General features: G+C 32.8%; 6 protein-coding genes across 6 annotated transcripts in view; 3 read left to right on the plus strand and 3 right to left on the minus strand.

The window, feature by feature from the left end:
• Window positions 1–2449, plus strand: part of HELRODRAFT_170616 (hypothetical protein) — a gene marked incomplete at both ends in the record, with an annotated part of 3478 nt that extends 1029 nt beyond the window's left edge. Inside the window, 4 exons of the mRNA XM_009016417.1 lie at window positions 419–700; window positions 925–1089; window positions 2090–2182; window positions 2319–2449. Of these exons, the coding sequence (XP_009014665.1) occupies window positions 419–700; window positions 925–1089; window positions 2090–2182; window positions 2319–2449 (671 nt within the window). The remainder of the gene's footprint in view (window positions 1–418; window positions 701–924; window positions 1090–2089; window positions 2183–2318) is intronic.
• A 189-nt stretch (window positions 2450–2638) lies between these two features.
• On the minus strand, window positions 2639–5885 carry HELRODRAFT_170617 (hypothetical protein; the record flags this gene model as incomplete). Its single annotated transcript, XM_009016418.1, has 4 exons — window positions 2639–2704; window positions 4007–4137; window positions 5248–5398; window positions 5835–5885. The coding sequence occupies 4 exons, from the start codon at window positions 5883–5885 to the stop codon at window positions 2639–2641; spliced, it is 399 nt and encodes a 132-aa protein (XP_009014666.1).
• Window positions 5886–7471: 1586 nt separating this feature from the next.
• Window positions 7472–8190, minus strand: HELRODRAFT_170618 (hypothetical protein; the record flags this gene model as incomplete). Its single annotated transcript, XM_009016419.1, has 2 exons — window positions 7472–8049; window positions 8139–8190. The coding sequence occupies 2 exons, from the start codon at window positions 8188–8190 to the stop codon at window positions 7472–7474; spliced, it is 630 nt and encodes a 209-aa protein (XP_009014667.1).
• Window positions 8191–10946: 2756 nt separating this feature from the next.
• Window positions 10947–13218, plus strand: HELRODRAFT_170619 (hypothetical protein; the record flags this gene model as incomplete). The annotated part of the gene is made up of 7 exons (XM_009016420.1): window positions 10947–11050; window positions 11266–11347; window positions 11583–11655; window positions 11778–12174; window positions 12375–12666; window positions 12792–12980; window positions 13096–13218. The coding sequence occupies 7 exons, from the start codon at window positions 10947–10949 to the stop codon at window positions 13216–13218; spliced, it is 1260 nt and encodes a 419-aa protein (XP_009014668.1).
• A 461-nt stretch (window positions 13219–13679) lies between these two features.
• Window positions 13680–15301, minus strand: HELRODRAFT_170620 (hypothetical protein; the record flags this gene model as incomplete). The annotated part of the gene is made up of 6 exons (XM_009016421.1): window positions 13680–13793; window positions 13963–14111; window positions 14208–14329; window positions 14473–14641; window positions 14856–14995; window positions 15210–15301. 6 exons carry the CDS (start codon window positions 15299–15301, stop codon window positions 13680–13682), a joined length of 786 nt encoding a protein of 261 aa, XP_009014669.1.
• Window positions 15302–15929: 628 nt separating this feature from the next.
• Window positions 15930–17576, plus strand: HELRODRAFT_170621 (hypothetical protein; the record flags this gene model as incomplete). The annotated part of the gene is made up of 1 exon (XM_009016422.1): window positions 15930–17576. One exon carries the CDS (start codon window positions 15930–15932, stop codon window positions 17574–17576), a length of 1647 nt encoding a protein of 548 aa, XP_009014670.1.
• Between the last annotated feature and the right edge of the window lie 2 nt (window positions 17577–17578).

Below are 17578 nucleotides of genomic sequence, written 5' to 3' on the forward strand. Positions count from 1 at the left end.
ACATTTATCATTTCAGAATTACTGAGGTACCTTAACCTACAAAAAAAATGATACAAATACTTATCCAGATACTAAAACTACAAAAAAAATGATACAAATACTTATTCAGATACTTTGAATAACTTCGATTATGCCATCAAAATCAACACGCTAATTCGACCACTAGCTTTCCTAATGAATCAGAAATTGAACATATCATCTCCCCCCAACACCGTATTTACTACTTCTACGTAGGTTAACTATATTTTTTCTTATGGTTATTATTCCAGGTTTTTTATAGCATTTGATAAAAAGCAAATAAATAAGTATATATATAATCATCATCGTCACCGCCACCTTTATTATCACCATCATAATCATCGTCTTAGTTTGAAGTCTTCACAAAGTTTTGGCTTACTTTTAAAAATTCACACAACAGATGTATCAAAAAACCCGCCACCCCAGTGCTCAACAAGTAGTAGCAGCACGAATTTCCGAATTGTGGATGAAGTTTGCTACGAGACGGTAGTCAACAAAGACAAACAAACGTCATCATGGTTCCAGGCCCAAAACAGCTGCGTAGAAAAGGGCGGAACCCTGGCTACGTTGCCAAAAAACATTCCGGCAGACTTCAACAAAACTCTGGCGGCTATCACGAGGGATCAGCAGAGTTACTGGATTGGACTGGTGCGCGATTATTGGAGTTGGATTGCCAGGCCAGGTGACCAAATTAACATTTTATAAGAGAGAGAGAGAGAGAGAGAGAGAGAGAGAATATTTAAAATTCCTTATAAAATAAATTTTCAATTTTGTCTCTTCTTTCACTTTATTTCATTAAAATTAATTGCGTTTTCATGTTTCATGTCTTCACAAAGAAAATTTTAAATAATACACCTTTAAACCATATTCGTGCGTTTTAATGTATGAACAATACAACAATACCAGCGCTGATACAAGAGTACACAAACTGGTACAATGGATACCCTCTACCTGGGAACCTGGACGTAGACCCAAGCAAGGTTTTCACATTCCTGGATCACTACAACGGTGATATATGGAAAGATTTTGTTGACGCAAAGGATATCTCCCTCCACGTTATCTGCATGACGTGTAAGTCCCGGGTTCGAATCCTGTCTTGGGTGTAGTGTTTGGAATTTGAATTTGCGTAGTGTATATTTTACTTAAAGGCTAATGTATGTTTTGACTCTTAGTTATTGCGATAATGTTATAGTTTGTTTGAGGTTCTTACAATTTAAATTTATAACTTCCATTTTGCAGCCAGTACTAAAACTCAACAAATTACTGTCCCCACAACTACTAGTACTACAACTACTACTACAACTACTACTACTACAACTACTACTACTACAACTACTACAACTACTACTACTACTACTACTACTACTACTACTACTACTACTAAAACTGTTACTGCTACTACTACTACCACTACTACAACAACTACTACTACTTTTCCAAACTTCAAAAACTTGGACGAGCCAACAGCGTCTGGTAAATTTATTGATAAAAAGTTTTTTTTAGACCGTCTTAACAAGCTTTCGTGACATTTGGTTAATTCCTGTTTAATTATCGATTAAAATAAACGCGAGGTTGACGATAAAATTTGAGTTTATAATTGAGTTATAAAACAATCATTCAATTATAAACATTTATATTATTATTATAATTATTATTTTATTATTATTATTATTATTGTTATTGTTATAATTTTTTTACCCTATCCTTACCTATCCGTTCATTTCACAAACTTCATTAAAATGCTTCGTTTGTCTAATCGTGAATTTGGTTTAACGGTTTGGCTTTTTATGTTTTCTTTATATAATTTATTCTAATCATACATTCATTCATTCATTCATACATTCATTCATACATTCATTCATTCATACATTCATTCATTTATTCATTCATACATTCATTCATTCATTCATACATTCATTCATTAATTTATTCAGTCTGTCAGTCATTCACTCATCCATTCATAAATCAGTCAAATTTGGTTTCAATCTATAAAAGTTGTCTTATTCTTACCAATATTTAGTTAATATTGTTATAATTATAATGATAATTATTATTATTTCAATTTTAACAGTTTTAGCATCTGACCTATCTACTCCTACTTCGACAACGAACGGTGGTCCTAACAACAACAACAACAACAATAATAATAATACAAATGATAAAGGTTTTTATGGTTTTAATTAAATTATTAATTACTATTATAGTTTTATACTATTGTCCATTCCTTCTTTTTTTGTTATTCATTATTTTCATTCTTTCAATAATTCATTTTCAATTTGTTCGTTTATTAATTAATTCAGGGGTGGGCATTTTATGCGGCCCGCGAGGCCTTGTTTGCCATAAAAAAAGGCCGTCAGCTAGACATTCAGACAAAATGGTGGTCCCAAGTTTTGAAAAATTTTCCCCCGAGTCTAAAAAATTTGCTATCTAATTACGTATGCGGCCTTCAAACGTAAAATATTCCTCAATGCGACCCCCACAGCCATAAGTTTGCCCATCCCTGAATTAATTAATTCATTTATTCATTCAATTACTTATTTGTTTGTTTGTTTATTTATTTATTCATTTAATCATTTATCCATTAATTCATTCCTTCATACATTTATTCAAAGATTTAAAATCATACGTCATTCCACTGGCCGTCTGCATGAGTTTGATCTCTGTCATCCTCATCGTCGTCGTCGCTCTGATGTAGGTTCATTTTTAAATTTAAAAAAAAAAATCTTTTTGAAAGATAAATTATATATTAATGATGTTTCCGTGTGCAACTATCGCTCCTATAATTTTTTAAGATAGCATGTTTGATCTTACTCTACAATAATTCTCACTCCCTCTCTCTCTCTCTCTCTCTCTCTCTCTCTCTCTCTCTCTCTCTCTCTCTCTCTCTCTCTCTCTCTCTACTTATTTTCTCTTCTCACATGGTTATATTTTCCATTTCCTTTGCATGTTCCACTTAGCCACCACACCACCGGTAAAATTTTCTGCCATTTTCAAAATAAAACATCAGTTGCATAAAGAAGAAAAGATTTCCCGGCTTTTCAAAAAACGTGATGTCGCAACAGCAGCCGCAACACCAACGGCAGGTCGATATGGGTAACTCTACTACTGAATATGACGCCGCAGTATGAATGAATGAATGAATGAATGAATGAGTGAGTGAGTGAGTGAGTGAGTGAGTGAGTGAGTGAGTGAGTGAGTGAGTGAGTGAGTGAGTGAGTGAGTGAGTGAGTGAGTGAGTGAGTGAGTGAGTGAGTGAGTGAATGGATAGATGGATGAATTGATGAAAGAATGGATGGATAGATGAATTGATGACACATTAATGGATACATGAATGAGCGAATGGATGAATAGATGCATGGATGGGTGGATGGATAGATACATGGATTAAATGGATAGATGGATTAAAGCTGATGTTTAAACTGATTATTTCTTTAATATTTTCGTTTTGGCAATCTTAATTAATTTATTTTCTTCTGTCTTCTGTAATTATAACACAATTTTTCTTAATTTTACTTTATATGTTTGATTGTCTTCTATTTATTAATTTTTAACATGCTTTTTAGTTTTAATTGTGTTCTTTTTATAAAAAAAAGACTGATAATTAAGAACCATTTTAATTCATTTTTACTGCAAAATATTTCAAAATTCAATGAAAAACCATTTTAGATTATTGTAAATTTGTGTTGTTACTAAAAGAAATTATTATACCAGACGTCAAATAGTTCAATCACGTCATTTTCATCATCCGGCCCATCAACAACGCCATCTTTATTTTATTATGATTGTAATTGACGTCATAAAGAATACATTTAAAAAAATAAAGACATTAACAAATTACATAAACATAGCAAATATAGCTGGAAAACGAGATAAAATCACTCAAAAAATGTGAACGAACGAACGAACTATTTCATTCGCATCTTCTTCCGCTTCTTCTGGGTTCTCTCCCTCTCCATCTCATTCCCTGTCCTGCTCACCAGCGACTTACAGGAAATGGACTTCGAGGAAATGAGCTGCAGCGGCAGATGGCACAACCCTTGTGGACCTGGTAGCCGTTAGGGCAGCGAAGTTTGCAGTTGAACTTGCCGCAGACGCCAAACGAATGCATTCTTTGAGAAGCTTTGGCATTATTATTATTATTATTATTATTATTATTATTATTATGTTCCGAAGTTATGGTTTTTTGTATAATTATTTGTAATTTTTTTTACTTAGGATAATAGTTTACGGTTATAATAAATGCTAGAAAACTGCTAACATGTCTGCGTAAGAAAGACAGCCGCAACCAACAAGAGTAACAAATACTTTTTCATCTTCGATTACTGATTGCTGAGAACTTCTGCTAATTCACCACAACAACTGATTTTTTGACATTTTTTTACAGTTTTTAACAGGAAGTTTAACAAAAATTTGTTTTTTAATGTTTGTCTGAACGGCTTATATAGACAAAAATTAGTTTTTCATAACACGCGCACACACCACACACACACACACACACACACACATATATATATATATATATATATATATATATATATATATATATATATATATACACACACACATTCATATGTTTTTAAATCATATAGCATATTTGAAGAGAACGTTAAAACACACTTCAGGTTAATATATTCAGTTTATAGGTCTCCCAAATTAAATCAGCTATCCAGAGGTAAATTCCAAATTTTTAAAGAAGAAAGATTTACATTTGAAATAAATTTGAAAGGTCATAAAGGTCATAAAGGTCAATAAGTGAATGTCAAAGACGTCGATTTTTTTATGAATCGGTGAAATTACAATGCCAAATTGTTTGGAAATTACATTTATTTTATTTTTTTTAAATTTACACCAAAAAGTTTTTCTCAAAATATAAAAATTTCCAAGTCAATAAATAATAAATTACGTAACAAAATTTATTATTAGTAGTAGTATTATCGTCTCCCTCTTATTCAGGATCTTCTACGGAAAATATCCCACGGAAATCCAGGTTTCTTCGGAAAATTTATGATTGGGAATCTGTTTAATTGTCATGTGTATGAATGCGTGCGTGTGTGTGTGCGTGCGTGTGCGTGTATGTGTGCGTGTGTGTATCTGTGAGATTTCAACTGTCATATTAAGTTCCCTTTAAGATTTTTTTCATAATAAAAGTTGAAAACAAAATGGAGACAGTTGTACAAAACGAACTTTCTCGAATGGGCAAAAACAGACACTAAATATAGCTAAAAAAACCTATTTGGACGTGGAGACGACGACTTCCGGGCGGAACGGGCGAGCCTCGGCGGCGATCTGCAGCGGCACACTGGACACCCATCCACAACTTCAAAACCGTATTCACAGTACCGATCACACATATATTTCCCGCACTTTTTTTGAGCCTTTCCTGTTAAACAGGTATTATTAATATATTTATTAATTTAATAATTTCGGAAAATTATCATTTTAGTAATTATAATAATAAAATATAATTTATATAATGTTGTAAAACAGTGCCGGGAACTACAAATTTAATTTTACGTATTTCATCCAAGCCTAAGACATTGTCTATAACATAGTTGTCATAATTATTGATAACATTATTATGTTTGTTTGTATATGTTTGTTTGTGTGTGTGTGTGTTTGTGTTTGTTTGTTTGTGTTTGTGTGTGTGTGCTTTTAAAGGTCATATTACGTTTCCTTAAAGATTATTTTTTCAAAATAATAGTTAAAACCACAAAACAACAGTTAGACAAAATGAACTTTCTCGAAGCTGAAAAAAAACCTAATTCGATGTGGCGGCCACTTCCGAGCGCGCTCGATGGCGATCTGCAGCTGCATACCTGACATCCGTCAACAACTTCAAATCCGTATTCACAGTACAGAGCGCACATATACTCGCCACACTTCCTTTCAGCCGTTTCTGTTCAATGGGTATTAATATTAATATTTAAAAAAATTATTTTAATAATTTCGAAAATTATAACAATAAGAGTTATAATAACCGAAAACTCATTTTTATAGCGCTGTAAATTAGCGCTAGGAGTTTTAAAATATGTATAAATTTAATTGTATTATTTAGATCTATACTAGCCTATATGCGTCAAGAAGACAACGGCCAACAAAACCAACAGATACTGTTTCATCTCAGATTACTACACCTACTAACTACTTCTACAAAGTATTTTTTCAGATTACGTCTTCTAAATACTGTCACTGTTTCCACTTAAGATAATTATAATATAATTATATTCTATTATAATTATATTATTAATATTACAACCTATGTTACCAATCGTACAGATACGGTTTATATAGATTTCAACACAAATGCAAACTAATACACACAGATACATATATACATACTAAATAATTACACGTTTGTTTGTGTGTGTGTGTGTGTGCGTGTGCGCGTCTGTGTGTGCGTGTGTATGTGTCTGTGTGTGTGTACGTCTATTGGTTAAAATATTGGAATGAAAGTTTAAAACGTTCTTGAATTTTTTTTCCTCACTTGTCATTAAAATGGTGAATAAATGTTTACGGTATAATTGTAATTGAATAATAATTCAATTAAACAATAGTTTAATAAAATTCAATTAACTTCAATAGTTTAACGTTATTCAAAAAATTTAATTCAAATTAAGTCGGGCATATTATTTCTGTAAGAACACACTTGAAATGTAATTTTTTTGTTTCATTTCATCAATTTTTGTAGTTAGTTAGTTAGGTAGGTAGGTAGGTAGGTAGGTAGGTAGGTAGGTAGGTAGGTAGGTAGGTAGGTAGGTAGGTAGGTAGGTAGGTAGGTAGGTAGGTAGGTAGGTAGGTAGGTAGGTAGGTAGGTAGGTAGGTAGGTAGGTAGGTAGGTAGGTAGGTAGGTAGGTAGGTAGGTAGGTAGGTAGGTAGGTAGGTAGGTAGGTAGGTAGGTAGGTAGGTAGGTAGGTAGGTAGGTAGGTAGGTAGGTAGGTAGGTAGGTAGGTAGGTAGGTAGGTAGGTAGGTAGGTAGGTAGGTAGGTAGGTAGGTAGGTAGGTAGGTAGGTAGGTAGGTAGGTAGGTAGGTAGGTAGGTAGGTAGGTAGGTAGGTAGGTAGGTAGGTAGATATGGGTACCTAACCCAATCATAAATAACTAAGTTTTTTTTTTTGTTGTTTTTATTTCATAACTTTTGATTTTATGCTTAACGCGATTTAATCCAAATTGATAATAACGAAAACATTTCTTGCGGAACGTTTGAATGGATAGAGTTGAAACGAATTAAAATATGAACGACATGGTGCATGAGCAAGTTATTTATTTTATCACAACAATTTCAAACTTATTGCTTAAAAACTAAATTTAGTGAAAAAGTTTATGACAAAATCACAAGTTATTCTTTAAATACATTTTATCGCCAGTATCCTTATCATCATCATTGTAATCATCTTCTTCATTTTCATCTAGCCAAAACAAACTCGTTCTTCATCCTAGTTTAATATCCTGATTGGTCAGGACCTAGGTGGCTTAGGTCTTGACCAATCAGGTCCTGACCAAACAGATCCTGGCATAGGTCCTGACCAATCAGGTCCTGACCAAACAGATCCTGGCATAGGTCCTGACCAATCAGGTCCTGACCAAACAGATCCTGGCATAGGTCCTGGCCAATCAGGTCCTGACCACCTTGATCTAAAAGGACGAATGGGTCTGATGAACCTTTTCGACCTAAGGGGTTTACACTGGCACGTGGGGCAGTCGTTCACAGTTTCGTAACCTCCCGGACAGAAAACGCGACAGAGAACTGGTGGGCAACTTATCTCAGAGTCTGGAAATGAATTAATTGGTGGCCCAATTGGTTTTGGCCTAAGTTTCGGTGGCCAAACTGGTCCTGGCCTAGATTTTGGCCTAGGTCCTGGCATAGGTCTTGGCCAAGCAGGTCTTGGCCCCCATGGTCTAAAAGGAAAATTGGGTCTGATGAACCTTTTTGACCTTAGGGGTCTACACTGGCACGTGGGACAGCCATTCACAGTTTTGTAGCCTTCCGGGCAGTACAGGCGGCAGAGAAGTGGTCTGCAACTTATCTGCGAGGCTGAGAATGAATGGATGAACGAACGAATGAATGAACGAATGAATGAAGTAAAGGAATGAGTGACAAACAAATGGATTATCGAAACTAACAAATCTGAACTAGCAGTAGCAGAGCCAGGAATAACAACAGATATTTGCTCATCTTCAAACTCTGATTGCTAAATACTTTGATTAATTTTTCAATAAGCTTTCATTTCGGAGATAATGTTTTAAAAACGACAATATTTGATCACATTTACACATTGGCAATGCCTTTTATACAAAACTCTTTAAAAAAAAAGATTCATATACACTATAGATTAAATTAAAATGTTTGTTCATTGCGTCAAGCTCTCAAAACTAAATGTCCATCAAATATAAAAATTCACTTGAAATAAAATTAATTTCAATTGTTCATTCATAATAAATTTGCATTTTAAAAAACACCGCTTTTATTTTTGTGAGCTTTGATCACAATTCCGACTGTATCAATTATCTTTTTTAATTATTTTCTTTAATTGCATTAAGGTATCAAAAAATGCTTTTAAACCAACGCAATATAAAGTGTTTGAGCAAAATAGGATAGGCGAGAATATCTCTGGAGTCGATCCAGGTAACTTCAACTACGAGCCAGACAGTCGTAGACATTGAAGTGCAAAGCGTTTGAATGAAGAGACGAATGAATTGTGCGTACATATTGCAAGTTATTTTATTACGACATCTTCAAAATTTTACGTCTCAAAATAAGCATGGTATACATTGATTTTAAAAAATGTCAATTAAAAAATGTTTGATCATATGATTCTTATATTTTCATCAACCCATCTTTACCTTTATCTTCACCGTCATCTTCACCATCATCTTCATCATCATTTTCATCATCTTCTCCATCATCTCCATCACTTTCATCACCATCTATATTATTTTCATATTCATTTTCAAGCCAGTCCGTAAGTTCCTTGATTCGGACTTAGTTTCTCGGTTTTGGTTTCGGTATAGGACGAATCGGTATAGGACGAATCGGTATAGGACGAATCGGTATAGGACGAATCGGTATAGGACGAATCGGTATAGGACGAATCGGTATAGGACGAATCGTTCTCGGCCATAGAAACGGTCCGCGTCTACATCGGCATACCGTGCAACCATTCACAACCTCGAAACCTTGAGGACAGAACAGACGACAGACAAAAGGTCTGCAACGTCTTTGGGCGGCTACGAGGTAAATATAAATGAGTGGATGAATTAATGAATATATAAGTACACATATATCAATTATTTAATTATTTAATTACCCAATCAATCAATCAGTCAATCAATCAATCACAGGTCAATATAGATTAAATAAATAACAAACAAACAAATGAACGAGTAAATTATATAACCAATACAACGTTTTCAACATTACTTATGATAGAATCAACGAGCATTTAAAAAAAGAAAAATTAATGAAACTAAACGAATTAGGATTCAGATTAATAAACTAATGCCTCAATTTGGCGGAGCTAAACTAACAAACGTGCAACAGAAGCGTGAAAGCCACCAACAACAACAAATACTTCTTCATCTTTGACTACCAACTACTTTTACTAGCTGCTTCTTCAAAGTATTTTTACACCTTCTAACAATACTTTCTTTAATTAATAACAGTGTAGAGTAATTTATCAACTGAATTTGTGTTTCTTTTATAGAAAATTTTACTAATAAAAATTTAGGCTTCTAGATAATGAGTGTATAAACGTTTAATCATTCTATTTAAATTTACATATATGGAGACTCTTTTAGTTAATTCATGCATATAGCATGTTATTTTTCTTTTCTGTATTAACCACTTGAATAAATTTGAACACGTGAATCCCGAAATTAAAAATATTTGAACTACTACAAAGTTGAATGAATTAACTTTCATTGATGTATGATAATCGGTCTCATTTCTACCCCTTATTTCTTAAGAATCTAAAATTACAGTGACATTGTATTATTTCCGTAATACATGCAAATTTAAAGTGTGTGTATTGTGTGTACGTGTGGTGTGTGTGTGTGTGTTTGAATATATTGGTGTGTATGTGTGTGTTTGTGTGTGTTTTTATTTCTCTTATTTCTTAAGAATCTGAAATTACCCTACCATAGGATTTTTTTCCGTAATACACACAAATTTAAAGTGTGTATATTGTGTGTGTGATGTGTGTTTGTATGTGTGTGTGTGTGTATGTATGTGTATGTGAGTGTGTGTGTGTGTGTGCGCGAGCGCGCCCATATAGAGTTGTTATTAGTATATTTAAGTATTTTTTGTATGTGTGTATGTAACAATGGTAACAATGACATTCGTCATATATTCGAAATTATTTATAAATTTTATACATGGAACATATACCAATTATCATGGGAATATTGATTGACAGAAATGCTGTTGCAGTTCAAGTACTACAGCTCAATTCCTCCGTTAAAATTTCATGGTCCATATAGTTGATTCCATTAAATGATGAATGTACTTTATTCTAACAAACGTATATGTGTTCTCATACATATACATATACAGAAATATACACATACATATACATACACATACTTATATACACTCATAATAATTATTTCAGTTTTATCACTAATTTTACTAATCAAAAATATATTATAAACAAATGAAGATGCCCAAAAAACGTGAATAAACATTATTAATCTTTTAATACCATTTTAAATTATGAACACAAAAAACTTTAAACATGAAGCAACCAGAGGTTGTAAAAAATTGTTTATCTATGCATTAAAAGTTGATTATTTAAGAAGCCTTGTTTATGTGTGATTGATTTTATCTTGATTTTACTTTCTGATTTTCTTGGCGAATTCGTTGATTATTAGACTAATTAGATTAGTTAATTTCCTAATTTTATTTGATTTTTAGTAAAATTTAGAGAAAAAAGGATGTCCGGTGATGAACGTTATGATGCTGCGTTGATTGGCATTTTACAAAATGAAGGGAATGTGGTGAATTTTCTTGATGTCTTCTACTCATTTTTGTTCAGAAAGTTAGCGGGACGTTATTTATTTTTCCAATTGAAATTCGATTTTAATGTTTTAATGCTTTTTATTGATCATGATGTCAGTGAACAGTTTTTGATTTTATTCTATTCACCTGCATATCTTTTATTTTTATATAAAAATAAAATAAATTTTAAATAAATTTTTTTAAAAATAATTACTAAAAAATTAATGGAATTGTTTAATAATAAATAACCAAAAGGACGGATTTCTTCCGGATTATGCTCAGCCCCACTGACAAGTATGGATTCCAGGCTGGCGTAGCCAGAAAGTTGATTTTGGCTGTTAGTAATGAATTATTTTTAATTTAACCACATTCTTCATAGATTTTCACTAATTTGTTTTGAAAATTTGTTTTATAGTTATGTATATTCTTTTGTGAAACTAAACTTTTCAGATTGAAATATTTTTGATTTTTATAATTTAGTTTATGAATTGGAAATCATTATCCTATCTTAGATATATTTTTTATCAATAATTACAATCAATTTTTAACTTGATTCTTATAAAATTTGTTAGGGTTTTAAGAAATATGAATCAATGGCATCTGAATTGAATGCAAGGTTGAAGGCTCAGTACGAAAAATCACTTGGTAAGTACTACTACCAATCACCTTCATTCAACATTTACTAATTTTATTACTAATTTCAAAATAAATTTAATAATTTTGTTGCTAATCCTATAATACTAATTCTCTATATCTTCTGAAATTAGCGGAAGAATCTGCCAATATGATTGCTGAGAATGTTGCTGATGAGGTTGAAGTTGTTACTAGTGAAGAAACGACACCTCAACAACAAGTAAACCAATCGGAAAACATCAAAGAATTGCCAAAAATCGCAGATCCACAACCTCTTGGACAAGAACAGTCATCATCTTCAGCGATGGAAGTATCGGCTGAAAAAGAGGTATTGCCCTCAAATACTCGAGATATCGCAGAGGTTTCCAGTCAAAGCATAATGGCTGTTGCCTCTACAGTTACTTCTACCACAACTGCTGCTACTAGTCAAGAAAGCAACCACGCAGACCAAGTGACCAGTGGTGAGAATCTTGCCTCATCAGAAATGAGTGATACTAAGAACAATCCTGATAATGATCCTGAGCTAGAAAAGTAATCACTTAATATCATAATTATTATATCTAATTATAATCATAATTATTAATAATTATTGTCTATACATTTTTCTTTCATGGAATCTGTTGTCTTATGATATCATCCATAAATTGGGATCTTTTTCCTGTTTAAATCTTGTGTTCCAAAATCTTTCTCACGATAATAGCATCATTTTTTCATTTTGTTTGTTTGCCAAGGCTGCAGAAGATATACCAGGCGAATTCTGAATCATACAATGGCGCCATCAGAGAGAACTACACGTGGTCACAAAGCATCCTCGACCTTGACATCAGGGTCAAAGTTCCGGCACACATCAAAAAGGGCAGAGATGTAAAAGTAGACATTGGGAGGAAGCACATGAAAGTGAGCTATGTCGATCAACAGCTGCCTAAGTCCAGTCAGTTGGTTGCCTTAGTTGATGGAGAGTTGAGCTGGGATGTGCACAAGGATGAAGCTTTCTGGAGTTTGGTTCCTGGTGAACACATTCATGTAAGTTATTGCTGTTTCACTGTATTGTATTCAAGTATTTGTGCTCATTAATGTATGCATTGCAAATATAAAGGTACTTGTTTCACATGTGTAAAACTTTTAAAAAATGTTACTTCAAAAACTAGATAAGCTTAGAAAAAGTTCGAGATCGCTGGTGGGACTCACTTCTGACAACAGAGCCTAAAATTAGTGTACGCAAGATCGACGCACAGCGACCAATCACAGAACTCGATGATGAGTCGCAAGCAAAAATTGAGGAGATGATGTATAACGAAAGGCAGAAACAACTTGGGCTGCCCCAATCTCATGAAAAGGTTATTATCATTAATCCAAACATACGTTATCATACGTAGTAGAGATTTTCAAAATTTGGTTGCATCATTTCAACATTGTCAGTTAACTGTCTGATCAAATAATTTTATCCGACAGAACATGCACGAGATGTTGAAGAAAGCTTGGGATGTGGAAGGGTCACCATTCAGAGGGCAGCCATTTGACCTTTCAAAAGTCAACATCTCCCAAGGAGGCTCATTTGGTACCGGTAGCATGTAATTAGTTCATCGACAATGACGTTTGTATATCTCATATGAATATCTGGGCATACATACATGAGCTATACGTTCATTTTACTTGTGTATTATATATCGTACTTCGATACGTTTTTATAGGTTACTTGTTTTTATGTGATACTGTTCATAATCATAAATTACTGACTTACTTAAAATCTATTTTTCTATTTTATACACTTCTGCATGTAACGTAACATACATGTTTTGTATTTGTCTAATAAAATCTTAAACTAAAGATGTTTGTATGGTTTTTTTTCAAAATTCAAAATCAAATTGGCACTTGCAACAGTACCAATTGATTCAATATAAGAGTATCAAATCAGCGTATGACGTTTGCAGTTTCGCGCAATTCAATAAAAATTCGAAATTTTTTGTTATTAAAAGTAATTAGAATAATTATAAGTAAGAATAATTATGATTAATAATAACAATTAATAATAATAATTAATCGTAATCATAGATATCTCTGATGATTACAGGACCGCTCAATGTATCTGATTTAACAGTTGAGTTTAATAATCTTTGGGTATCTTCGTACAGAGTCTTGAATAAAGATTTCTGTTAAAAAATATTTAGCAGAATATTTATAATACGAAAAATATTACGGAACTGAAAAATAAATATGAAAAAATATTTATATGTTTATATATAATGAATGAATGGAATGAATTAGATAGGAATGGAATGAATTAGTGAAGGTGTGGAATGGATAGCCAATGCAACTAACATTTTGATCTGAAGATCCCACAGCGAAGTTAAGTTTGCCTTCAATATTGGTGCGATAATATTTGAAGAAGATGTGAATGCATATGATGCAGCCACAAGCTACTGAAAACACCAGATAGCTGTATGCTAACTTTATATATTGGTTTGCGTCTGAAAAACATTTTCACCTTGATTCAATACTTTTATTTTTTCCACATTATTTTAAATTTTGTTTAACTTCAAAAGAAAATTGAAGTTTCTGTTAACCAAAGTGTAGCCATATGGCGTCAATGATTTTCAGAATGTACTCGGAATACCACTTGGCTACATCAGCTCCACACTCGCGCTCAATCACAAACCTTTTGCACTTTTCGTAGCTTGTTAGGTGTCTATTAAACGAAGGTTTTGAATGATTGAACTGAAATTTTTTTAATTTGCATTATTTTTATACCCTAGAAGGAAATATACGTCACATTAAAGACAGAAAAAACAGAAATAAGTAGTTACTACAAAAAAATAAAAGTATAATAACGTCATATGCTTCTCAATAATTCCTCTAAAATTGTCAATAGAGTTACCCATTTCGTACAAATTAAACATGCCAAGTACACCGGACAACTTGTTGATGCAAAACTCTTCACAAGAATGAATGAGAAACTTCACTTTTTCTTTTGAAAAACATTTTGTTATGTTTGATTCACCTGAATGAATGTGTTTGTGTGTACGAGTGTGTTTGTGTGTGCATGTATGTTTGTGTGTGTGTGTGTGTGTAACCTTAAGGTATGATAAAATAAAAACCACTTTCGTAAAATAACTTAGTCAAATTTTAAAAAAAGAATGAAAATTAGTGAAGTTTTATATAGGTAAAACAATGCTAATATACATCACAAGCTATAAAGATTCCTTGCAACCTACCAAACTTTTTGACTTCTTTGCACAGAAATGAAGATCCATCTATAAAGGTGTGAGCATTTGCCAGAAAGAAATGACTCCTCTTATCGGTGCATGTCACTTTTTTAAATGGCGACAGACACTCTTCCAAAATTGATAGATCTCTAAACAAAGTAGTTGAAAAAATATAATATTAACATTAACATAAGCTATAATAGAACTTAATTATTCAATAATTATTATTACTAATACAATAAACTATTAATTTGGATGGATGGCACAGAAATAGCATAAAATATTATTAATATTAAATATTAATAATGTGTAATTGTAATAAAAAATAAAATAAACAAAGCAAAGCATAACAAAAATACTGACAGACAAAATGTAGGGAGGGCACTTGCGTTAAAGAGGGGTCCAAGTCGAAAAGTATTTTCTCTCGTCAGGTCGAAATTATGATGTATTTTCATGGGTAAAAAACAATTGTAGATCGCTTTCACTGTGCATGAATACTTGGTCAAAGATTGCTCTGATGGATCATCTACACAGAAAATGGAAATATTTAAATTGAAAAATTTAATTTCGTAAAAATAGAGCACAAACTAATAAATTGATACTAAACTGGATATAAAAATAAGCAATCCTAAAAAGTTCCAATAATAAATTTTTTGATAAAGTCGAAAAAAAATTATCATGTTCAGCATACATTTTCAAAGTTTTTAAATATTGCAAAAGTAAATGTTAATTTAAGTTACAAGAAAAAGAAGTATTCACAGCAACCTTTTTTAGTGTTTATCGCCTTTAGGAGATCAAATTTTTGACTTTTATATGCAGAAAACAGTTTTTTAAACTAAAATGTTGAACAAAATGCTCACAAACTACACCAAATAGCAACTTTTTAAGCATTTACGAATTACGATGTTACATCGCTGCTCGTTGCTTATATTTTAAAAGTTAATTTACGATCTTTTTCAAATATTTTAAAAGTTAATTTACAATCGTTTTCGAGTAATAGGCATTGATTTATTATTATTTGAATTACATTGAGGTTTACTTATTCAAATTGCACGTATTTTTTTATATTAGGTAATTATTTAAATGGAGTTTTGTACAAATTGTAACGCTAACATAATCGCGGAGGAAATCGATTGCGAGAAACTCTGTCCCCAATGTGGATTAGTTATCGAGCGAGACTGTTTAAGATCCGAACAGACATTTCCTACAAGATCCAACAATGACGCACACGTTTTTGTCAACCATCAGCCAAGACCGTATTATTTGAGGCATGAAGACAGTGAAAGACTCTGGCAGAACCTGGTGCGTTGCTTCAGGTTTGCTCGTTCAGTGTGCATCTCTCTCAATTGTCCTCGTACTCTCATCAATGAAATAAAAGATTTGATCAAGTTAGTTCTTTCACACAGTTATTTCAAGAAGAGGCGTTTAATTACAAAGTACACAATCTGCATATGCTGTATCTACCTGAAATGCAGATGTGCCGACTGGCCGATAACGTTTGCAGATGTCGTCAGAGTGTCTGAGAGAACCACCTCCAACTATGACCACTGGAGACAGAAGATTCTACACTACTTCCCAAGCATCAACAATTCAGTCTCAGTCGACATATATACACTGGCTATAAAACAATGCACAGAACTAAAATTCACTCCAAAAATGACCGACAAACTCAATGAACTTCTAAAATTCACTCATGATGTTTGGATGGTTGATGGCCGAAGACCAAATATCATTATACATAGTCTCTGCTACATAGTCTGGGTTACTGAAAACCTAACTGAAAGAATCAAAGTCACCTTTAAAAAGTATTGCACCCAAAACAAATTAACCAATTCAGGAGTCAGAATGTACCTCGATCGGATTCTAAATCTACTGAGCATACTGGCCAAACAGCTGCCATGGTGGTCTGAATATAACAGTGCGACATGTAAGAAAAGGCCAATGAGAGTTTTGTACGAGCTGGATAGCATATTAAGTTACCAGCACACTCTCTTTCAACAAACCATCAAACAGATGACAGATGAAGATGATGGAAATGTTGTTATTAATGATGACGATGAAGACGTTGGTAATGTTGATGACGAAGATGATGACGCATCTGACAAAGATTATGAAAGTAATGATAAAATTAATGATATCACAAATGATAGCAATCATAACAGCAACACTGTAGTGAATGAAAACAATTTTGAAAAAATCACTAGAACCGAAGCCAAGAGAAAATCGGAGCCAGAAAATACCTTCATGAGGAAAGTCTGTGAAACGACGTTAAGGAAGAAAAAATGTAACAGCAGCAATGACGACGACCAACAAGGAAGTTTTAATTTGAACTTGGACTTAGACAGAAGTGAACTAGACGACGACGATATAAATGAGAGCGAAATAATGAACTACATAAAATTCAATGACGAAGTTCACACTGCCATACAACAAATTAAAGGAGGCACTAAAGATAGCAATGTTACAAATAGCAACAATAACAATAATAACAACAACAACAATAATAATAATAATGATCCTAAGGATGATCTAAGCAGACAGACAGATAATCAAACTGGCAATTATGGAGAGAACGATGATGACAGATTTTTTTATAACGATGATGAAGAAGATAACAATAATAATAATAAAAATAATAATTATGACGGTGATACTCACGAACATGAAAATGTACACAACATCTCTCTAAATGATAGTTACACTGATGATTATGAAGGTGACAGTGATTAACC

Source organism: Helobdella robusta (genome assembly GCF_000326865.2).
Source record: "Helobdella robusta unplaced genomic scaffold HELROscaffold_18, whole genome shotgun sequence".
Taxonomy (NCBI): Eukaryota; Metazoa; Annelida; class Clitellata; order Rhynchobdellida; family Glossiphoniidae; genus Helobdella; species Helobdella robusta.